Raw genomic sequence first — 24594 nt, 5'->3', positions numbered from 1 at the left:
CTCCTGCCGTTCCCCCAAGGCTGCCCCATGGTGCACAGCGCTCTCCCTTAGCAAACATGGTTCGTTTGAGGCCCTCACTTCTCTCTGCCTTCTCACACAAGTAATAACACCCGGCAGAAAGAGATACTTATTGACATGTAATGATTACTCTAGATGAATGTTTCTTAAACTTTTTTCTTTCAAGATCCCTTCCCATTTTTCAAAATTATGGAGGATTCCAAAATATAACACATACAAACAAAAGTTATATTTTTCAAAATTTACCATATATAAAATCCATATAATTGATGCATTTCTAGAATATTTATTTATTGTATCATGTAAAAATAACAGTATTAAACCCATTAGACATTAACATAAATACAATATTTTCATGAAAAAGCCCTATATTTTTTAACAAATAAAAAATAATAATAAGAGTGACATTCTTTTAATATTTTGCAAGTATCTTCAATATTTGGCAAATAATTTTGAATTTGTGTATCTCTGAAATGGTCCTGGGGGACCCCAGAGCTCCTCCAACCATACTTTAAGAAACATCACTCTAGAACAGTGGTGTCAAACGCAGATAGAAGCAGGGGCCACTAAACCCTGTGTAAGGATTCCTGTGGGGCACATATTTACTTAGAAAACCATGCATGTTTATGTTTATATATTTTATTAATACATCAACACATTAAAATGAGATAGAAACTAGATATAATTAATAAATAAAAAAGGAATGTATTATTATAATAAATTTGATGATTTGTTTTCAATATTTATATGTATTTATATATTTATTACATGCATGCAAATCAGATAGGAGCTAACAATAGATAAAAAGAAGCATACAATTTTATGTCTTAACATCAAATAGAAGATTCAAAATTAATTTAATATTCTTTATTAAATTATTTTTGATTTTTCTTATAGTGATATGCCATAGAAAGTGGGCATTTTTTAAAAGAAACTATTTTATCAAAAGTATTATACAAAAAACATTTAGATCACCCCCTATCTTTTATTTTTCCCCATTTTTTCTTTCTTCTCTGGATGTATTGTGAACTTATTTAAACTTTTAAATTATTATTAATTTAAGATTGAATTTTTTATAAAGTTAACAAGGATCATGGATTTTGTGCAGCCCAAAACTCAACAGATATTACTTAAAGATTTTTGGAGGGAGGGAGGAAGGAAATGAATTCAACCTATTTTGGAGGGAGGCACTCCTTCATGCACTGGAGGCTCTGGAGCAGGTCAACTACTAGTGCAAGGCTGCCCGCCTGCTGCCCCAGGGAAAAGGCATGAGTGCAGACTGAGAGGGAACTCCAGTCATGTGGTGTTCCTGCTCAGTCCGTGCCAGGACAGTGCCAGGCAACCCTCGCTACAGCAGTTAAGCCAAGACAGCAAACGTGTACAGGTCTCCTCGCAAGCCTGGAGTTTTATGGGGTTGGTGACTAAATCTACTGAGTTTTAAAGTGTAACATTATCTATGTTTAATGTATTTTTATTTTATTTTGTTAGAAATTTCCCAACTGCATTTTAATCCGGTTTGGGCTGCACTCAGGTATTGTGGGCCGCATGCCACTCACGGGCCATGCGTTTGTCACCTCTGCTCTAGATTTATCTTTTGCTACCTGCTCAGCGAATAGAGTCAAGTCCTAGATAAATTCAAGCAATATGTGGCTTTGGTGAGCAACAAGTTCAGAAAAAAGACTCAAGTACTGTGCACAGATAATGAGAACGACATTAAGAAATATGTGGCAGGTGACATAAAATGGTGCACGAAAGAGCAGTGCACTGTACATGAGACTAAAGAATCTTATACCACAGAGCAGAATGATTATAACGGAGAAGAAAAATTGTTCTTTTGTTGGCCAAGCTATGGGTTGGCCCAGTCAAATGCTGGGATCATTTCACCTAGTGTGAAGAGCCAAAAATCACACACATGGGGAAATTGCAACCTGTTTATTCTGTACACCAATATAGAGGCACTCTCGGGACCCAAGTCACAAATCAAGAGCCCCAATACGTACATTAGCATAGCCTTTATACATTTGTGAAAACAAAAGCATGCGGTCATTAGGAAGCAATAGGCAATAAGCAGTAAATTATTCACATCCCTAGTTGGGCAGAGCTCCCCCGCCAGAGGTGGGCTTCTTGCTAAATATTGCAGCCTCTTCCCTTCTATCTTTCCCTAGCTGATAAGACTGGTATGCAAAACTTCTAGCTAATTTAGCTACAAGAAGAAAAGGGAGTTGGCCTTGAATCTACTATTGCTCTGGGTTAAGATGGTACAAGCTCTCCATTTGAAGTTACAATGGCAGTGAACAAGGAGACTTATGACTGGTCCTTATAGTTGTGGCCATCACAGCATCCCCACGGGGGGGGGGGGAGGAGATGGGCGGCATACAAATTTAATAATAAATAAACAAACAAACAAATAAGTAAATTGGGACCAGCAACTCTGTTGCTAAGCGACGGGGTGGTAAAGTGCAATGTCATGTGATGACACTGACTTACGACAGCAATTGTGGCAGTTCCAGTTCCTATTATTAAGCGAATCCCACGTGGTCGTTAAGTACAATGTCACATGATTGCCATTTGTAACCTTCTGCCGGCTTCCCCATTGACTTTGCTTGTTGGAAGCTGGCAGTTAAGGTCACAATTGGCAATCATGTGACCGCAGAACATTGCAACTGGCGTAATTGCGAGCTGGTTGCCAAGTGCCCAAATCACAATCACGTGACTGTGGGGATGCTGTGATGGCCACAACTATAAGGACCAGTCATAAGTCTCCTTGTTCACTCCCACTGTAACTTCAAATGGTCATTGAACAAGTGGTCGTTAAGCAAGGACTTTGGCACATGCCCCAAACTCAACAGAAAGCAAAATCCAGACTGGTAACTAAGGGATATAGCAAAAAATATGGCAAGAATTGTGATAAGAGTTTTGCGGCTACTGGTCAAGCATATTTCTATAAGGACACTTAGGGACTTACATTGCTGAACAAGAACATGCAACTAGTTTACATTAATGTAAAGATGGCATTGCTGAACCAAGGAAAACATGCAACAGCCGCCTTGTTTTAAGGAATAAGCAGAAAAGTTGGATCTGGTGTGCAAGCATTTATAGCAGACCTGCACAACAACTAGCCTGCAGATCACACGCAGCCCAGCAAGCAGCTTTGTGCAGCCTGTCTGCATTTTTAAAAAACTCAATTCACCAGTGCCAAATGTCACCTCCACCAGGAAGGATCCATTGCTGCTACTGTGGCCGCTCCAAAAAGACACACTGCTGAGGTGTGCTCCATTGCTGCTGCTGCTCTGCTAGCCACTAAACAGTTGATCATGGCTCCAGTTATTCCTTGGTCGCCTGCAAGAATTTTAATTTATTAATGTGGCCCTTTCCCCTCTACAAGTTGTGCAGGCCTGATCTACAGCTTGAAGCAAGCAATTAGGACCTGGAATGATAAGCTTAAATGCTTAAAAAGGAAGATTTCACGTTGCCCCCTGATTCCAAATTCAAAATAATAGAAGGACATACATCTTAATCTATGCTGATGATGTAATCATCTGCTAGCTAGATAAAAGGGATAGCCAAGAGACTGTAAAGAGTCTCAACAAAGAAATAGAGGTGAAGGAGCTGGGAAATATCTCCAATTATCTCAGCATCCAGATAAAAAGGAAGAAAGCTAACTTTTTAGTCTAAGACAGAAGCCTATCTTGTGTATGGATGGAGGATGATAAGAAGGCAACAACTGGCAAGTGGGGACAAGCTCACAGTCACAGTCCTGACAATCCCACTCAGAATTTCTGTTAAAGTGGTCCTTTAGCATTTTTGGGGGACCCACAAGCATATACAGAACACATCTGGACTGAGTGGTGCCAAAAAGTTTTGATCTATTTGGAGGCAGGTGCTTAAAGAACAAATTGGGCCCCTTAAGCCTTGCAGGGGTTGGCATTCATTTCATCTCCAAACCCTGCAAAACTGATGGTGGTGTAGAGGGTAAAGGGCAATATGAATGCCTTAGGTCTTTGAACCCCCACTTCACAATGCACCCAATTGTATTGGCTTTGCCCATATTGCTGATGCCATAATATCAGCTATGCCTGTGATCCCTGAAGGCAACCTCCAACCACAAAAAATAGCCCACCCTGGTTTAAAAGAAAGAAAAGAAGCAAATTTAAAGAAGACTATGAATGCTAAAGTCCTCCACAAAAGAAAGCTTTCTGAATGTTTTCAATCTGATGCAAATGTGAAGAAAATGCAGTATTCCTTTGCCTTTGCAGACTGAAAACAGGGCTGAGAAAATGAGGAAGCATTTTATGAGCTGCCCTAACATTTGCCTGAAATAAATGTTGCTATTATTTAAAAGTAACTAACAAAGTATTATTAATTAGGGACAGACTATTACTATGTGCATGAAAACACATTGGGCAATTCTGGGCCAGTCACTCTCTCTCAGCCCAACTTTGCTCATATGGTTGATGTGAGGAGGAGAATATACTATGTATACCTCCCAAGAGCCCAGGGTTGACTTGTGGCTGGAAAGAGAAAAGTAGCTGAAAGCTGAAAAAAGGAATGAACCCTAAGCCAATGTTACTCTTGCCACCAAAAGTTAATTATTAATCATTAGAGGTGATTAAAACTGCAGCTATGTATCAACTGCAATGTATGTCAAGAAGAAAAACGATGGCTATAGTCTCTGGACTATAAATTGTTTCCACTGGCCAACATTTACAGATTCTTTCCTCATCATACTTTACAATCCAGCCAACACAGATTCTAACACCAAACTCATTCCCAGTAAGCTACTACAGGTAGTCCTCGGTTTACGATAGCAGTTGGGACTGGAATTGCCATTGCTAAGCAATGTGGTCATAAAGCACAACATCACGTGACCACACTGCTTAGCGATGGCAGTTCTGGCAGTCCCAGTGTTAAGTGAGGACCACAGGTTGTTAAGCGAGGACCTCACATGACCATGACTTCTGACTTCCTGCTGGCTTCCTCATTGACTTTGCTTGTGGGAAGCCAGCAGGGAACACTGGAAATTGCAATCACATGACTGCAGGGACACTGTGATGGCCAGAACTCTGAGGACCGGTCATAACTACCATCATAAGTTTGTTGCTAAATAAGTGGTTGTAAAAAGAGGACCACCTGTAATTCTTCTGGAATCCTTTACAACTAGCCATCCTTTGGAATCTAATTTACTGGTACTGTATCAATCTACCATAAGGTTAAAATAAGTACATGTATTAACACAAGATGGTGTGGGTTAATTTTCATAGTATTGTACTTACCTTACTTTTAAGGCTATTATTTTACAGTTATCGTTGTGTTTCCTAAACAGAATAAATAAAAGTCAGAATAATGTTTTAAAAATCACTTTTCCATTGCCATATTTAGTAACAACTGAATTTATTTAAATTCACGGAAAATTTTTCTGTTCATATTAGATTGACCTACAATAAGAAAATGGGCATTAGATGAGGATCATCAGAAAGTTTTGACTAAACTTCCTAGACAAAAGGCATTAACTCATGCTAATAGCATACCAAATACAGAGATCTCTTAAGGAGATCTTAATTAGGATCTCCTTTTAGGATTAGGAAAAAGTAAATTTCTTTTTCTTTCTGGTATAACTGAACATTTTTTGGCTTTAATTCAGCTACTGTACATCATAAACACCAATGCTACTCATATTGCCCTCTTTTCTTCCCCAATACTTTGTTGGGTGCCTTCTGACTTGAGGATAGTAGTTTCCCCTTTAAATGTTTTAAGATTTTTACTGTTATATTATATGTAGTAAAAATATATAGTACATATATCTTTGCTTTGAAGCTTGCTTCAAGGATTAGAGGCATACATATTATATAGCTCATAGAAGCCAATCAGTGGCATGGACTTGTAATCTTCATAAAGAATTCAATGAAGTGTCTTGTCAATCAATAGGTTTAATATTTTAGTGTTTCCAATTTTAAAATTTTAAAAATTTAGCAGTATATTAAAATAGTGGTACATTAAATTGTACCATCTATTGTATTAACTGCAGTGTTTATAGGCATAATAATGCCTATACAGTATCTAGGATCTTAACACCAATTAATTATTTTAGTTCCGATTTTCCTTTACATGTCTTCTTAGTGGTAATTGTCCCACCATTAGCATATACATTGTATTTTATTCACTGTCATTTTATAGAAACTCTTTTTTATTGTAATGCAAACTCTACCCCTTATGTGCTTGTGTGTGACATCATATCAGTACAAAAGGGTAGAGCCTGTGTCAGGACTTCATGATGCCTATTCAATTATGGTAGCCAGCTGTGAATGCCTCTGGTTGGCCAATCTCAATCATATTCTATTAACTTAGAATTTGAGTTCTAAACTCAGATCACTAGTTGAATGTGTGTGCAGCAAGCTCTGCCTATCTACTAGAGCACATAGTCTATTAAAAAACCTATGCTCACCTTACCTGTTTGTAAAATGCCAGTTAAGGATCCAGTGACTTCTTTTCAAAGCTGTTAAATTGTAGCCATTTGCTGAATCAGTTAAGTGGCCAACATGCTATTCTGCTTGGTGCATGAATTAGTATGAGATTTGTAGATGCCTGCTTAAAAAAAACTCTAATTGAGAATGGGTGCTGTGCTGCAGAATCCATTGGTTCTGCTTGCTGCCTTTGAAAGCTATGTTAGAGTAATGATTCACCAGCTTAACTGCGGATACAACATAGTTGTAATAGAGGATAAGAAACCCTTCCAATTCAACACTGGCTTGCCTTTCACAGAACAGGTATTACATGCCCTAAAGAAAATTGTTAAACATAAATCTGATTAAAATGTGAATGATTATTGAGAAATATTTGGATATCTCCAATAATGGGATGTAATACATACATTCCCAGCTCAATATATGCACATACACAAACAAGAAAGCACAGGAAATTAAATTGCAATATATGGTGGTTATACCAGAGGAAAACAGCAGGTTATTACAAGACTTTGATTAATCAGCTTGAGGGAAAATAACTAGTTTGAAAACAGAAAAAAATATCCATTAATTATGTGGGGCCAATCACTGAAATAGCAGCAGTTTATTACAGATTAACATTTTAGTAGTTCATCAGAAATTTAGAGCATGGGTGACTAAGTGGATTTCATGAGTGTAAATAGTTTCTGAGTTATTTTGCAGAAATAACAGCCTGTCCTTGAAAGAGCATTTCTCTGGCAAAAGGGATAAGGTACGTAGTTGCAGAAGGAAGAGGACAAGCACTACAACCGTCATCCTAAACTAGACCTCTTTTTTCAAAGAGGAGGCAGGGGCAGAGGGAAAACTACTAGAAATAAACAGGAGCATTTTGCAGGACAATGTGACTTGGCTCCCTCTTCAACTTTGTGGGTCTTCCCATTCGGCTTCTGAGGTAAATATGAGCAAACAAGAGGGTGGATTGTGTGAATATATTTGTGAATGTCTCTTATGATACTGCACTATTTTCAGAGACATACAGACTGAAAAAGCAAAAAATTGTGTCTTAAGACTATTTCATTGTTGATTCTCTTGGTCTGAAGACTATGCATGATGAACCTAAGTTAAATAGGCAGCACCACTTTTGGCAAGGAAAAGAAAAATCACATCGTCTGATGGGCAAGTGTACCCAGGTTGCAGCCATCTCTGCTTTAGCATGTCTGATTCAGGTAAGCCACATTAGATCTCTACATATAGTAACTAACAAGAAGTAAAAGCAGATGGAAAACCAGTAGGAAATGAATTCTGATTTAGATTTGTAGAATAAAATGTAGAAAGCTTATTTTGCTCATGCCAAGAAGCAAGAGAAAAGAGACTCAAATATCTGGTTAGATGAGGATAGGAAAACAATTATGAATATTATACCAATTCATGAAAAGGGTAACATTTAAAATTGTGAGGATGAAAGAAAGAAAGCGAAATATCTCACCATTGCTTTTGATTCTTTTCTCTTTTAAGATTCCTCAGGTGAAACTGCAAGAGAGTTGTACAAACAATGATCCGTGAGTGTATACAGAGTACCATCAATTTCTTTTAAGTTCAGTAAGCTATCTAAGATATATGGATGAAAAATTGCTTTGGTTTTTGGATGGATTAGATTTTTGGGAATAAAGAATTCTAGGAATTTAGTGCTGAGCTGAGAATTTCAAAAACATATTTTTTGACAGTTCACTGAAAGTAAGAAAATAGAATTACATCCCTATCTGACCCCCACTCAGCAACATATTGGGAATGGAGAAGTGATTATTATAATTTTATAATAATATTATAAACCTGTAAGGTTGCTAATCCTATTTTTCCTACTAAAAAGGCCCTACATATCTCAAGTGGTACAAGGCATAAAGTCCTCTACTGTCATGTCATAATGCATGATTTTATTCCTCAAGCAGCAGAAAGAAGTGCCTATGGAGTACAAAAAATTAAACAATGGAAAAAAATTAGACAACTCTCAGTCACTTCATAAAGTTATATTAGACTAGCACACACCATAACATTGTTAGTGCAATTTCCTCCCTCACTCCAAGAAATCAGTGGAAAACTCTCTCTTGCTTTCAGAGGAGGAAAATATTTTGGAGAAGACTAGGGGGAGATGGTTTTGGTTCAGCCTTAGCTAGAAAACTTGTTTCACAGAGAAGATAGTTAAAGCAGCTATCTACACAAGATGCCCATACATACACATACACATACGCATATACATATACATACACATGCATGCAAACAGAGCATCAAGATACTAATCTGAGTATGACAATGTAGAATCATTAGCTTCTTGTCAAGAAGATATGATTTATGATATTTTAAAACTGGTTGAAAATGTTGAAGGACACTAACTTTAGTTACCAACATCGAGAACCTGGAACATTCAGAATGGAGCAGATATCCAAACTCAACCTCTTTTAAAATTTGTATTCATTTTTTATTTTAATAATGATTCATAAAATTGTCAGATTAAATATTTTTATCAGAGTTTTCTATAGTCCTACAGACTGTATAACCTCTACCTCTTTTGAAACCAGCCAATTGTCCAATGTATTCTGGAAACTGAGCTATATAAATAGGATTTCTTCATAGCGCATCTCCCCTTTCTTATTTATGCAGCAGCTACTGGTTATCAGATTAGATCTGGAAATGAAAGAACACATTTGGCAGTGGGAATGGAATTTTAACATCAAGATAGACACCAGTATAATGCATGGGGGTGAGCAGCAGAAGTGTGGCTTTTTAAATGCAATTACAAGGAGCACATTTGATGTACTATTCTGAATATTTTCCAGTGCTGAATTACAGGGAGTTTGAGGGAGTCTAACTTTTTTATCTTTTATGTTGATCTCATATGCTTTTAGAAGGCTCGAAGGGACACATCATTGAGCTGTTCCTGGGGGTATCACTCTGGATTCTGGCACTCAGCTCACCCCAAGCAGCCTGAACATGCTGACCTCCTAAGCGTGCACTGTCATTCTGCAAGAACTAGAAGAGGCACAGCACTCAGGATGGCTGGAGGAGGTGCAGGCTCAGTACCAGAACCCAGAGTGAAGCCTCCTAGGAAGAATGCCAAAAGAACAGAAGAAAGGGATGGTGAGACTAGCAAGAGCGCTTCAATCCTAGCTTGGTTGTTGGGACTATTGCAGGCATTATTACTGTGAGTACAAAGAAAGCCACTGAAGAAAACTGCCAGTGTCCAGGTCCTGTACATGGCCTGATCTACCCAGCAGCTCAGTGAAGCCTGCCAGCACCCAGGCAGAATGGGAGTGAGTGTTATCCCCCTTAAATCTGTTTATGACCTCATAACTGAGGTCTCCACCCAGAATCTGAAAATCTCTGACATACACTATTAAATGTATATGTAATAAGAATTCCATACTTAAGAGAACAGTCTGTCTAACTGAAAAGAATATATCTTTTTAAATCTCCTTTTAAGTCTCACCTTTGATAACTTTGCAGCTATCCTGCTTCATAATTGCTTTTCTAATGTCTCATGCAGGAAGACATCATTGATATGGGTTTGGGGTTAGTGGGTTTTATTTTGTCAATTTGGGATCTCGATTGGTGTTAATTTACTGACAAGTGAAATTGGAAAGCATGAAATAAATAAACAATTCAATGTATAGAACTTTTACATCCCACAGATTCCCTCAAAATGCAAAATGTTTTCAGTGGAATCTTTTCATATATCTGGGTTAAGACAAGGGAGGTCATCTGAAGGATAATCTTCTGATGTCTATCAATGTAAAAATTAACCATTTATTTCTATGACATTAATATTTTCTTGAACTCCTTTTACTTCCAAAGCTGTTCCAACACAAACTGGCTCCATCTCTGGTACATCTGGTAAGTTTAATGGGAAAACATTCTGTACGACTTACTGTGTCATTTAGGATGCTGGGAATTTGTTGGGTGAGGTTCTTTGCTTTCAAAATATAACATATAATAATTAGAAACAATGTGAATAATAATTCAAACACAAACTTCAATGACAAACGAGAATATTAAGAATATCCCCACACACACACACACTTTACAGTTTCATACAAGTAGAATTTGTAATCTAACAAAGCTTTTTCCAGTCTGTTTTCCTTCATATGGATATTAATTCCAGAATTCCTAGTTGGAAAAAGCTCATTGAAGTATTTCTTGGATTATGTTAGTAGATCAACTCTCTACTAGGACTCTGCCTTTTTGACTTCACTGCTTTTACAGCTAGAACTCAACCTCAAGGACATACTGTACAGTATATAGAATGCTGGTCCCTCACCTCTTGTAGAGTTGAGGTTTAAGTACAGGAGAAAGTAGCTCTAGGACAATTTCAGAGCAGGAGCTATGACATTTTTCATCAGAGACAGGAGCCTGATCAAACATTCAAATTTTACTATTGTGAGTTCCCACTCACCTGCAGGTTAAAATGGCACAGTCCACTTACAGATTTACTATTCGGTGAAGCCTGAGTAGCCACAGCCAGTCTTAACATTCCTAAAAGAGGAATTGGGGAGGTGAGTCTTAATCCAAAAGATACAACTTCCACACTGGCAGCTCTCTCCCTCTCCCCTCCCCCTTTTAGTTCTTTCCAACCCAATGTGATGTTGTAAAGAAATGTATGTAAAGAGTCTCAAGAGTCTGTCTGTTCATCTGTCCATCAGCTAGATAACTGACTGAAAACAGAACTAGCGGAATCAAATGTCATGCTTAGGAAGAAGCAAAGAAAAGTAAGTTCAAGTTTGAAAATAGACTGGATTGATCCCACCATGGGCTGTGAGAAAAAATATCAGGAAAAAATCCCCTGCCCCCCAATGGGAGAGGAAGCTGGGCACCCTTTGGAATGTTGCTGACTCCATTCTAAGCCCCCCCCTTCCCAGTCATATGACCTAGATGAAACTCTTATTAAGGAGTTGGAAAGAATTCCAGAAGCCAAGTTTCATATGCTTTCTCTAGTCTGCTTATAAAATTAAGAACAATACCTTTTTATAATAGGTCTAACAGAAAGAGTATTATGAGCATGCTGTCCTTTTCTGCCAAACTTCAGAGAGTTACATTGGCTTTCCGTCTGGAACTGGAATTGGAAAAGCTTTTACACTTCTAACCTGATTCTACATATGCACTTGAGAGAATACCCCTTGAGGAAATGAGACAGTTCTTTAATATAGAGAGAGAGGAGCAATGAGAATAAAAACAGAAGGTAGCAGCCCTTTGCAGACACTCTTTGAGAGTGGAAATGGATTTTCATGGAAAAAAATCTGCATAGGGAGAGAGTGACATCATACCAACAGACTTGCAACTTGCTCTCTGTGTCTCTCACAGAGAGAGAGAGAGAGAGAGAGAGAGAGAGAGATGTCTCAGGATTTACCTTGGGATGAATCTACCTGTTTGGGTTCTTGAAAGCCCTTACTGTATTATTTTTATCTGTCATCACATATTTCTCACCAACACTAGAGAGAGGGATCAGACTTGAAGGAAACATAGAGGTCCTAGAAAGCCTGCTTAGCCCAGATTAATTTACCTGTAACTATGTTCAGCTACAGCGGCTTAGCAAGTTGGCTTTTCCTGTCTTGGAGAGGAATGGGCTGATACTGAAATAGTGTGTCACCTCAGGGTTCATCAGCATGCTAACGTCAGGGGATATGTTAATATGATTAAGCCCCAGGGATACATATAGAATAGAGAGGACAGGCAATGAATGTACAACCTGTATATATATACCTTTGCTTTGGGCAATCTTCCTCCTTTCAGAGTTTGCCCAGTTTGTAAAAAATGATGTATATTACATTGTTTTCAGGTTTCTTGAAAATCAGAGCTAAAGAGAAGAGGTAATGCCTGGTGGATTAGAGGGCAGAGCCTGAGGGATAGGCTAGTGAACCAGGTTAGGGCAGAGAACTGCAGGTCAGGGAGGTGATTGGTCTGGTTGGTGCCTCAGAGATGCAGCCTGGGAGACATGAAGCTGAGGACCTGGGAGGCATAAGCAAAGAAAGAGCAGACCTCTATAACCAGGTATATTTTTCTTGAGCCCTTGATTCTGGCCTTCACTATAAGATTGTCTTTCTTTTCCCAAAGACCCTAAGAAAGAGGTGGTGAGGGAACCATAAGTGTCAGTGGGTCAATTTGCTCTTACAATGAACTTAGATGCAGTTATTTGAACGCCAAGAGTATTCTTGCATTGCTTTATCAGTGTATATTCTAGTGAGTTAGGGAGAGAGAAATAAAATGGAAAGTAGTTGATGTAACTGAAAGTTATGGTGATATCCATTTGATCCAGTTCTGGAATTAGCTGTAGACATTCTGTAGAAATTAGAACCTCTAGAAAATAGATAAAATAGAGGACTTTGTGCATCTCCAGTTTTATGATAATTTGTTAGGGTCCTTCCATCATATGAGTAATAAATGGCAGGCGTTCTGATCCTTCTTCTTCACTTCCAGGCTTGTGGTTGCCATTGGTGGGCTCCTCCTCCTCTGTGCTGTTGTCTCTGTTTGTGTGAGATGCTGCTGCCTTAATTGCCATCCAGGGGAAGATGCCAGTCCTCAGCCATATGAGGTTACAGTTATTGCTTTTGATCATGACAGCACCCTTCAAAGCACCATCACTTGTGAGTGGAATGAGAATCTAGTCAATCCTTGAAGGCTGAGAATAACTGTGAAGGATCCCAGGCAGAAATGTCTTGTCAAAATAGTTTATAAGACATCCCAACTTTTTGGGATGGGTGGGCACCTTTGAAACCCTGAGAGATGTTATGAATATTCTCAATTAAATGCTTTCTGGGGCTGGCAATTCACATAATGGCTGCCATTGGGCATGACCGGTTACAAAACATCTATTTTTTAATGAGTATGGCTAAAAACAAAATCCTTTCCCAAGAACTAAAGTAAAATGCCATCTAAAAACATCATGTACCGTAGGCATAGAAAAATACTCCATTATACCCCTCTAGTATATTTCTGACACCATCTTTAGCCCCAGAAATGCTTGCTAACCCCAATGACCAATAACCCGCCAGGCACCAAAAAAAAGGGGGGGGGGATTGGCCATACACCACCTGCCATTTTTTAAAATTAGAATTACTTCTCAGAATGCTTTTGGGACTCAATAAAAATGGTAGTGGAAGCTAACATTTTCATAATAATAAATAATAAATTAATTGAAGACCAGAACAGGCACTCCTGGTGGGTGCCATTAGTAGCTATTTGCAAGGACACAGGCGCTCATACAAACCACTTTGGGTACCTGAAGCTGACAATCTAGCATTCTAGCATTGTTAGATTCATCTGAATCATTACTCTGGCACTTAAGTTCTATTGGAGAACCTCTCTGTCCTTCAGACATAAGTAGACATTACAAAGCTTTAAAAAAGATGATTCAGTATCAACCCTTTGAATCAAGCTGTTGAACTGAATCTCCAGCCCCAGTCAGAGGTGCTGAAGTTAATAAGCACTTTTGAATTATTTTAGTGAGATTCAAAGCAGATGCAGAGCTTCAACAGGCTTTCTCATTTTGCAGAGTCTCAAATGTTGTTGCAGCCTTCCTTCCACATACACACAAACCTGGAGGAAGGGGAAGAGTGCTGTGACAGGCTGTCTGATAGAAGTAGCAGACCTCATTTCATCACCTTCGAAAACCCCACCAGGGAGCTGAGACAATGCTGCCTCTCATTTGTTTAAGCAGTTTTGCAGGGAAAGACAGAGTCAGATTTATTCTGCTGTTCTTTTAAAAAAATCTAGTCTGCTTTCTCATGTGGTGAACACTTTTCTTCTTATACTTCTGTAACTCTTAATTGCTTTGTCTGATCAGTCTGTATACAGTATAGCTTTTCACCTCTTCCAATCCATCCTTTTACTTTCTTTTTTTTTATAAAAAATATTTTCTTTCTGCTATTTTTTGGGTTTGTTTTGTACTGATGGTCATTCTCATATTATGAGTGAGTCTGAGATAGTATGATATTAAGCAATATAGTATATTTTAAATATTTTAATATATTTTACATAGCATGCTATTTTTAAAAACCATACTGTAATGTATTAGTGCTGTGCAGAATTTCAAAAGGGTGTTTCTCTTCAACAAAAGATTAAAAGATGTATTGCTTGAAAACAACTTCTCAAATTCAGTGAACACTTTTGTAGAATTTTTTTAATGGTATATAATCAATCAATCAAAACATGAGAATGATTCCTATCCTTAATCATTACTGAGTTTTTTAGTTGTAGAAATAACCTAAATACTCCTGGTATTTTCCCTTTCAGCCCTCCATTCCATGTTTGGCCCAGCTGCTAGGAGAATACTAGCAGTAGCTCATTCCCACAGTGCAGTGCCAGCAGTGCACCACCTTGCCCGAACAGAGACTCCCCCAATTTATGAAGAAGCCATACACATGAACAGATTCACAGTGGCTCGAAGTGGAGAAAAATCCCCAGAGTTGGAGCTGGTGCCAGAGGAGAAACGGACAATAGGTACTGAGAAAGAAGTCCAGGAAGCATGTTCCACAGGCAGCCAAGGCTCCTAAGTCACATTACCAGCAAGTTCTGCAAAGAATGGATAGCTTCACACAGATATATAAATGTATACTGCTGGGTTGATATTCTTCTTCAGTTTATAGCATACAACATGCTGCATGCTACAAATATATTTGTAACATGCATCAAGGAACAAGTTCACAGAGATTTAAAACAGATGTTTATTAAGTCTGCATTTTTCTTCTAGATCTACTTCTTTCATCCCTAAAAGATATTTTAGAGTGCATCATTCCCTTTCCAAAGCACCTGTATGGTCATCACAACAGTTCCCTTGCAATGTTTTCACTCGTCTTTGAAAGATATGTCCATTCAGATTAGTGGGCTTCCCACAAATAAAACCACGAAGATTTGAACTCATAACTGTTGAATAGCTAATATGTTAACCATTTATAATCAAGTTTCTAGTCATGTTTTCCATTCCTTGCAGTCAGGCTCAAATTCTTAAGTGACTGAAACTTTGTATTATTATTTTTGAATCCTATGAAGTGAGATCCACTATTTAAGGATATTGAATTACCTCTGGGAGCCAAATTCCAACCCAGAATCTTCATAAACATATATTTTAGGTGGGACAGAGTAATTTCTAGGCCTGATTCATTGTCCACCCATTTATTACAAGTTCTGAATCTCCTCTCAAAACAACATACTGGAGCCTGTTACCATACCATTTATTTCTTTATTAAGCCACTTCAATCAAAAAAAAAAAATCTAAGTGGCTTACAAAAACTAAATTCACAATAATAAATCAATAAAAAATTACAAAAATATAAATCCATGCATCCATATATCAAAAATACAACAACCATAATATTTATGAAGCTATGAATCCTTTATTAATGGGTGCATTACACTACAAATATTTCCTTTTTATGGGGGTTATGATTAAATGTTTGGGTTAAATGTTAAGGCTATTAAGTGCTATGATTGTTTGTCTCTCTTTCTATGCCTGAGGAAATGGAAAGAAGGTGAATGCTGAATTGCCAATGACTCCTATACATTTTTAATCCTATCTCTATTTCCCAGAGAATAAACAAATCTAGAATAATTCTGCTCTTGATTCAGGCCTTATGACATGGTTAGGAATATTTGGAGAGTCAGGAAGGAGACTCACTCAATTGCACTAAAAATACTTTCAACAGGTTAAATGCAATCCAGGTGAGTATCACAATATACTTTTATCTTCTTTCATGAAACTCCCTGTTGGGACAACTGTGCTAGCTAAAGTTTATGTGAACAGAAGCCCAATATATCTGGAGAGCACTAGCTTGGAGAAGGCAGAAGTAATTCAAAATACAAAATATCAGTAGAAAGGAACACATTTCATTTATATAAAAATCTGTTAATATTTATGGAAACAGATGTTATCAGTAACAGTAAATCAATATTTTTTCTGCTTCTATTAATGTTTGATCTGCTTATCACTGCACATTACTGGGTATTGATATTTCTGAGAAATATCTTAGTTTTAATAAATCTATATGGCCTAAAGAGTTGAAAATACAGTTTCAAAGGTCAGTCTGGATACATCCTTCATCCTTTATTCAAATGAGCTTGAACTTACTTATCTGCTGAGGAGAAGGAAGCTTACAAATGATAGATTCAGAGACACAGAAATCCAAGAACAGAAACAAACCTTTCCAGTTTCAGTTAACCATTGCTCAGATGTTATATTTTGCACTGATATGAATTTAACTAGGCACTAGATGTCAGGCATGTTACACTTAAGGTGGACCACTTAATGGAGTCTTTGTGCAGGTTTTGGTTGTGTTAGGCTTGTAGCTTGCTGACAGCATTTTTTGTTAGTTGATAGAGGTAGCATAAGCAAGCTGTAATAAAAGTTTTTGATGTGATTTGCAGTGCCACAGAGATAGGCTGGCACTGAGAAAGTGGCATTTGTAGACTTACTTCCCCCAATATTAAAAACAGTAAAGATTTGGACCAGCCTCTGTGAGTATACTCTTGAAGGAATAATACATTCCTATCTGGGATGGTCATCCTCTTGCACTGAGCACACAGCTTCAGGCAGGACACACATGGAGCAGTGAGAGAAAAAGAAGACACCAACCAGATCACCCTCACATCCAGTGCCTGCAAGTGTGAGCCTGGTTCTCTTTTATTAATTGTCAAGAGTCTTCAACCTGAGCTAGAGGCAGTTTGTGACATTCCAGACACTGTCTGGCCCTGAAACAGGTTTATTTCATCTGGAACTATGGATGTAGTGAATTATTTTTGGTTCAAAAGATTAACTTCCAGAAAACTGTCAGACAGATGTGGACTAGAGAAGAAAAAGAATATTCTGAAGTTCTCTGGGACTCTTTTCTGGAATAATAGATTTTCCACATATTTACTACAATATAATTCAAAGCCACCCACACTACACAGAAGGAAGTTTCGATCTGTAAATGTGCTCTGATCTGACTGATGCTTCTTTAAATTGAAATACCTCTTCAAACTTTGCACATCTGTAAAAGATAAAACAACATTTTTTAAAAATGTTAAATAAAACTGTCAATAGTAAAACAAAATGTTACAAATAAAAGAAATGTACTGTATTTAGATACAGCTGCAGGAGAGATCAAGGTGATGCAAATGATGACACTGTCACAATGCCAAGCTCCACCCTTTCGTACAAATGTTGTGACACTGAATGCATGTAGGAAAGGGCAGGAGCTTACACAATGTGATGGGGCAACCTTATTTTCACAGTTTTGGCAAAATCCTCCAATCCTTTGGACATCTCCAAATGAATGTATTTGGGGTATGAGGCAGAGGTTAAGACTCTAGGTGCAAGACTCTAAACATAGATTTGAAACTAGATGTTTGCATTTCTGTACTGGAAATTTTATTGCATCTAGCAGAAAGGATTATAATGTGAACCTTATAATATGGCAAGTATCAACTTTTTTGGTACAAATTTTCTGAATGTTTCAATTCTTTTCTTGAAACTTCTGAATGTACATACCTTTCCTTTCTTAACTATAGTAAGAATTAGGTAACGATACCAGCAGATTCATCATCCCCATACATTAATTCACCCTTTCTCAGTAAATTATATTCCAGCCCTTAAACTGTTACGACTTGTTTTTTGAATTGAAAATGTATAATATTGATGCAGATCCCAAGCAAAATCTTCTTAGTAGTTTCTTTCAGTCTTTCAGTATATTTTAAGGAATACAAATGGAAGCAAATACAATTAATCCCATTCTAAAAGTCAGACATTTTGCAGCTGGAAGACCCAGGGCAGGTTTTAGACTAAGGCCAAGTAGGCACTGGCCTAGGGCTCCAAAGCTTGGGGGGTGCCAATGCCACCCTTCCTCCTGAATCATTCTAAAAATGCAAATCTTTGCAACAGTGGAGGTGGTACTATCAGTCATTGTGGATATGGGGCCCCATATACTCTTGAGCCAGCACTGAGAGGACCTATTTGTTCTCCCTGGCGACTCCACAAGGGAACAGGGCAAGCAAATAGGAATTTGGCAGGGTTTTTTAGAGAAATGTGGAGGCAGAGGAAAAGCAGTCTAAATCCTCCCAGGATGGCTAGGGCCAAAATCGTTCATCACCACCACCAGCTTGAATTGGACCCAGGAAGTGTTTGCAGAGGTAGTACAGCACTAAGAAGCCTCCTAGAGGATAGAAGAAAAGCAAGCAAAGAGAATGAAGAGATGTAGAATATGACATAAAAGCCCAAGCCCAACAAGAATAGCTCTTTTACTCTGGTGTTTTAGAATAGATTCCAGGGCCTCTCTGGATGATGATTCTGGACCCCTGGGTGAAGAACAGCTGCCACAAGCCTAGGGATCTATGGAAGAGAAGTCTACTGGTGGTTGAAGCCCTGGCAGTCTATCAAGAGAAGTGGGCTGGCTTTCTGAGGCTGGCATTTAGGATATGACAGACTAGCTTAGTTGACTATGGAACATAGGGTGGTAGACAAAGGGTATCTTGTCTTCAGCAAAGCTTTTGATGAAATCTCCCATGAGACCCACACAGAGACAACAAAATGTGAGCTGGACTATGTTACCATTAGATGCATACAGACCTGAGCATACAACATTTTATGACAAGCTGAAGAGAAGTGTTAAATGGCATACCACAGGGCTGTGTTCTACAGCCTGTGCTGTTCAACATATGTATAAATGAGGGGTTGGAAGATATTATCAATTTTTGCAGACACCTGAAAGGACATTATCAAGATTCACAAAGGTTTTGAGAAACTGGAACAATGTGCAGACACCCACAAAGCATATTACAACAGAGACACACACAAAGTCCTACATTTGGAAAAGAACAACATAAAAAATGATTATAGAATGGGGGGGGAACTATCCTGGAAATATATGCAAAAGGGATCTAGATGTCTTGGTGGATCTCAAGCTGGACATGAGCCAAAAGTGTGATGCAACTGCAAAAAAAGTAAATGCAATCCCAAAATGCATCAAGAGAAGTATAGCGTCAAGATCAAGAGAGGTCCTTGTTCCTCTCTATTCTGCGTTGGTCAGACCCCACTCAGAAAAATGTGTCCAGTATTGGGCACCACATTTTAGGAAGGACATTTACAAACTGGAGCATGTCCAGAAGAGATAAAGGGCTCAGAAGGAAAGGCCTTGAGGAATGGCTGAAAGCACTGTGCACGTTTACACTGGAGAAGAGAAGACTGCAGAGAGACATAGTAACTGTTTTCAGATATCTGAAGAGCTGTAATCTAGGTGACAGGACAGAATCATTCAGAGTTGTTCCAGAAGACAGGGCAATAAACAGTACATTTAGGTAACGTGGAAGCAGATTTAGGTTGGATATCAGGAAACATTTTCCAATGCTAAGAACTTTTCAGAAATGGAACAGACTACTTCGGAGGTGTTTAAACAGAGGTTAGATGGTCATTTGTTGGGGACATTATTGTACAGTGGACTACATGATCTCTGGGATCCACTCCATCCCTTACCTTCTATGCTTGTACAAGGCTTTACGTTACTTAGATTACTCGTTGATTTTAATTTTTAAAAAATCTCTGTCATTTGGTATCTATTACATTTTTTATCCCACCCTTTTTCTGAAATACTGAGGATAACATGCTGTGCCCCTGTTGGAAAATATGGGGTTTCAACCAGGCCTGTCTCACACGAGCAGAAAGCGAGGGGTGGCTTCACTGTGGCCTAGCTTTGCTGCTTTGTGTGGGAGGGGCTTGGAACCCACCTTTTTTTTCCAGTTTCCCTCACTTTCTTATTTCTCCTCATGGCTCTCCATGAGGTAGGAATGAATCCTCTCTCCTCCTCAGGGTTTCTGAATTAACATTTCAGAACCCCAACATAGAGTTACGGGGCTAGCATATCAGCCCAGGAGGTTTCTTTGGTCTTACACCCAAGAAACTGCTTGCACATTTTAAAAAGGCTCAGTTCAGATTTCTTTTGCTTTTTCTCTCCTTTTAACAATGGAAAGGGAGGAGGGGCTTCCCCCATCCCAAAATTGAAGATAATTTTTCAGCTTGGCTAGACAGACTAAGGCTATGATTGGACTTTCGGGACAGCCTAGATTCCCCTCAACCACAACGAGGGGATTCTGAGGAAGCCAAGAGATTATGGGAACAGAAGAACAAAAGGGCCATGATTTTAATTTCCAGTTCACTACCTGATCACAGACTGGCAGAAATAAAAGATCTTCCCACTGCCAAAGAAATGATTGAGAACCTGAGGAATATTAGGTTATATTTAGAAAATGATGATCAGAAGATTACTTCGTTACTGAGGGGACTGATTGCATCTAGTTTTTTAGGATATTAACGAGCATTTATTGAGAATGCAGTCTATCTTTGAAAGGCTGAGCACAATTCAAAATCTCATGAATGAAAGACTAAAAATGGCTTTTCTACTAAGCTCATTACCTGACAAATATTACCCTTTCGTAGCAGCGCAGAATTTACAAGGGATGAATTTGTCTCAATTGTTTGGAGCAATTAGAAGTGAAGCGAGGAGACAGAAAAATTGTTTGTATTTCCATAAAAAGTCAACAAAAAACATGGGTTACCTGGCAGAAAAAGGGAAACGTAAGCAGAAGCCATTGATTGCTCACCAGCACAACAATAAACCCATTGTTTGTCATTCCTGCAACAAGCCAGGGCACATAGCTAGATATTGTAAAAGCAGAGACAAAAAGGATTTTTCAAAAGGAAGTCATTCCAAGGAAAAATTCGCTCTGCATACAGTTTTCAGAGTAGAAAATGCTCTTGGAGCTAATTCTAGTGAAGCCAAAAGTCAATGGATCTTAGATTCAGGTGCAAGCCAACATCTTTGTGGGAACAGAGATAACTTTAGTGAACTGAATGAAGAGCCACAATGGAACATTGCTTTTGCTGACGGGAATTCCATCTCAATAAGAGGAAAAGGCAAAATACCCTTGAGATGTTTTAATGGAGAAAAAATCAAAGACCTCATAGTGACAGATGCATATTATGTACCAGAACTGACAACCAATTTGCTGAGTATGCGATCATTAAACAGAAAAGGTTTCAATGTAATGTTTAAAGCCAATAGAACATGTAAAGTAACCAGTGGTAGCCAGATTTATGTTACAGGCTTTGAGAAAAATGGAGTGTACCAGGTGAACTGTGAACCACCACCACCAGATGTCAGCCTCACCTGCCAACAGCAGTAGAGAAAGAAGGACATCAGCGCCATCATATAGCACAAGCAGTTTGCACACAGGAACTTTGATGCAATTTTTAGAATGAAGAAGGAAAATATGGTAAGAGACCTAGAACTAAGCAATCGCGAAAAATATGAGAATTTGGACTGGTGTCAAGAGGGTGGGAAGGTACCTAAAGGAAAAATCTCATATATACAGTAGATAGCAAGAATGAATGCAGAAGCTCCTTCCCCTGATCCCATGATTTTATTCAAGGTTTGATTTCCGTGGTGTTCATGTTGAGACTAACTTTACAGATTAGGAAAGTGCAGGTAGAGAAAAAATAACAGTATGAGAATTACAGTATCTTGATAGAAAAATCTCTGCCATTTGATTCGTTTATTTAGGAAGTTACCTTATGGCTCGTAGATCTATGCCTTAGAGCCAAAGAGCAAGATCAGTTGGTCCAACAGGAGACATTGGTAGGTAGAGATGAGAAAAGAAAGTATTCATATGTAGGACTTCATAGGCGAAGAAGCAACTTTCCCCCCAGGCAAGCCAGAAAGAAAAAAGGTATGTTGGCAGAAACTTGGACATACTTTGAGAGTGCAGGATATCTGTGAAGATATCTGATGTGATGCAATAAGTGTTCTTAACTTCATGCCATCTAACTATAAAAAAACTAGAGCCTGACCAAGTGCAAACAGCAGCTTGGAGAAGGTAGCTTGCCTCTTCATTTTCGTGCTTCTGCTTTTCAAACGTTGACCTCTCTGACCTGTACCCCCCCCAAACACTCAGAGAATATTCTGTTGTACAAAGATACGACCAACATGACTCTTTCATTCCACACAAAGGCTGTCTCTGCAGCCTTTGTGTCAACTGCTCAGCTGCAGTGATCATCTGATTCAGATGTTTACAGAGGACGTAGCCTTAGGCAAGTGATCACAAGACTCAAGTTGCTAAAAATTAGCCAGGACTGTTCATTGCTAGGAAGAGAGGAGATTTCTGGGTACACAAATGATTTGAATACTGGCACCTTGAGAATGCAGCAGGGTGAGAGTCACTTCCCTGAGTCATGCTGCTGTTGCTTGAACACAGGATGTTGCAGTTGGACTCCTCCCCCTTTCCCTTCAAGTACATTCTTCTTTCCACTGCTCAGCACCCCTCCACAGCCTTCTGAATCAGAGGAGCAGTATGTGCCGCGTACATGTAACTTCAGTCACGTTGATTTACCACTAGCTACATCAGTATGAAAAACAGATGTAGACAGATTGTGGCTGCCAAGCAGCAATACTAAAACACCTTTAAAAGTTAAAAAATCAACCTGCAGATTATTTCTTCTAGTATGACCAGAACCATGACATTCCAAAACTTGCAAATCCCTGGAAGTTTGTAAGGTTATAATGACTAATTTAAAATAAGAAACTCATGGCTAGGTTACATTTTTATTAGGACCAATCAAAATAATCCAAGACAGAGTGAAAGGTTTTGTAGCTCTGTCATTTTCATTGGTCCTAATAAAAGTATTACATGCCTATTATTTTTGGATTTTTTCCTACAATACAACCATCTCTTTAAGGGGGAGAACATTAAAATCTTGTGGCCCTATGAAGGCTAAGGTGGTCATAACACAACACATCCAACGGCATTACATAACTATGGGGGGACGTGGGGGAGGGGGGATGCAAATTAAAAATGTTGACATCTAGACCTCAAACAATTTAGTGAATGATGCAGAATAATTGTGCCGTAAAAGCCTCATGGGGCAATACCCTTGCAAATTATTTTTATATAAGGCATTACAGATTAGATGCATGCAATGTTATTCCAGACTGGCCAGTATGCTCATTATGAGATGTCTGAAGAGCATATGTATGTGGGTTTATGTGAAGCCAAAGTTAAATACAAATGAATGAGTAGTGACAATTATGTCCAGACTTAATTACAGTACATGCAAAATAAGTAGAATTATCTTTTTGGTGTCTAGAAAAGCAGGCAAGCCTCAGCGCATCAGGTATCAATGTGGCCAAGCAGTTGCCATTGCAACAGCACCCCTCTCTAGGGAAGAGTGGCACAGGTGGGTTTCTACATCTGTGAATGGTCACCTTTTTCTCCTTTAAAAAAGCAAAAGAAGCAATCAAGCCCTGTGAGCAAGTGAACTGCTGCTGCTTTTTTATCTGTTTGGGCAGCCAAGGGAGGACAGGTGCTTTCTACTTCTATCAAAGAGGAAAAAGAGGTGAAAAAGGCTTGCTCCCCCTCAGAAGCAGATGGCTACCTCCTCTTTTGCCCCAAGTGCAGAAGGTGCGTGAAGGATGCACGTTGGTGAGGGCCCCTTGGAGTCACTGATGCTAGCCTACACTAATCAACAAATGTCCTATTGCCAAATGCAGTCGCAATTCTACATAATCGTTGCAACTGCAAATAAATTCTAATGAAGGAAATTCAAGTTATTCTCTAGTAAGTGTATAAAACATCAGACCAACTCTAGGTGTTTGTGTGTGGGGGTGGGAGGGGTTCTTATGCACCGTGTGGAGCTATTATCTGGAAAAGGGGATCACCACTACCACTTTAGTGATATATATAGAGGGCAGCATACAAACAGAGTTGGCCCTAAGGGGCTTAATTTTATAAACGTTTTATAAAACGATTAAATAAATAACTTCCTGATTCGGACCTGTATAGAATTGCACTCTTAATTGGATCCAACATTTTCTCACTACCTTCTCCTATATTCCTATGAAATACAGAGTTTGTTAAGTTTAAAAAACAACAACAAAGAGCAATCTCATTTAATCTTGCCTTTCCATCTGCAAAGATGTAGCTTGGATTTCGTCACTGACGGCAGTCAGAGTGTTCCATTGATCATCTGGGAAGGAACTCTCTGAGTAACCACTTCAGATGTGTCGCCTTTTCTCTCCCCCCACCCCCAGTTGGAATGGTGCAGTCTAACGAAGCAGGCGGAGGCAGATGCTGA

The 24594-nt window shown here is 38.7% G+C and overlaps 1 protein-coding gene and 1 long non-coding RNA gene across 2 annotated transcripts; one reads left to right on the top strand and one right to left on the bottom strand.

Moving 5' to 3' along the window:
• The first annotated feature begins 7267 nt into the window (after positions 1–7267).
• On the top strand, positions 7268–15505 carry TMEM52B (transmembrane protein 52B). Its single transcript, XM_025177010.2, has 6 exons — positions 7268–7410; positions 7559–7684; positions 7974–8017; positions 10305–10343; positions 12921–13087; positions 14736–15505. Exons 2-6 carry the CDS (start codon positions 7562–7564, stop codon positions 14993–14995), a joined length of 633 nt encoding a protein of 210 aa, XP_025032778.1. The 5' UTR covers positions 7268–7410; positions 7559–7561; the 3' UTR covers positions 14996–15505.
• Positions 15506–15636: 131 nt separating this feature from the next.
• On the bottom strand, positions 15637–24555 carry LOC148216234 (uncharacterized). Its single transcript, XR_015795570.1, has 3 exons — positions 24420–24555; positions 22657–22859; positions 15637–17467 (listed from the first exon to the last, which is right to left on the bottom strand). It is a non-coding gene; the product is annotated as an uncharacterized LOC148216234 (long non-coding RNA).
• Between the last annotated feature and the right edge of the window lie 39 nt (positions 24556–24594).

The sequence above is a fragment of the Python bivittatus genome, unplaced genomic scaffold, assembly GCF_059951505.1.
Source record: "Python bivittatus isolate LINGU-HERP-01145 unplaced genomic scaffold, Pbiv_v1 ctg000220_np1212, whole genome shotgun sequence".
NCBI classification, from domain to species: Eukaryota; Metazoa; Chordata; class Lepidosauria; order Squamata; family Pythonidae; genus Python; species Python bivittatus.
The sequence above is the reverse complement of the archived record's forward strand: the minus strand, read 5'-3'. Positions and strand labels throughout refer to the sequence as shown.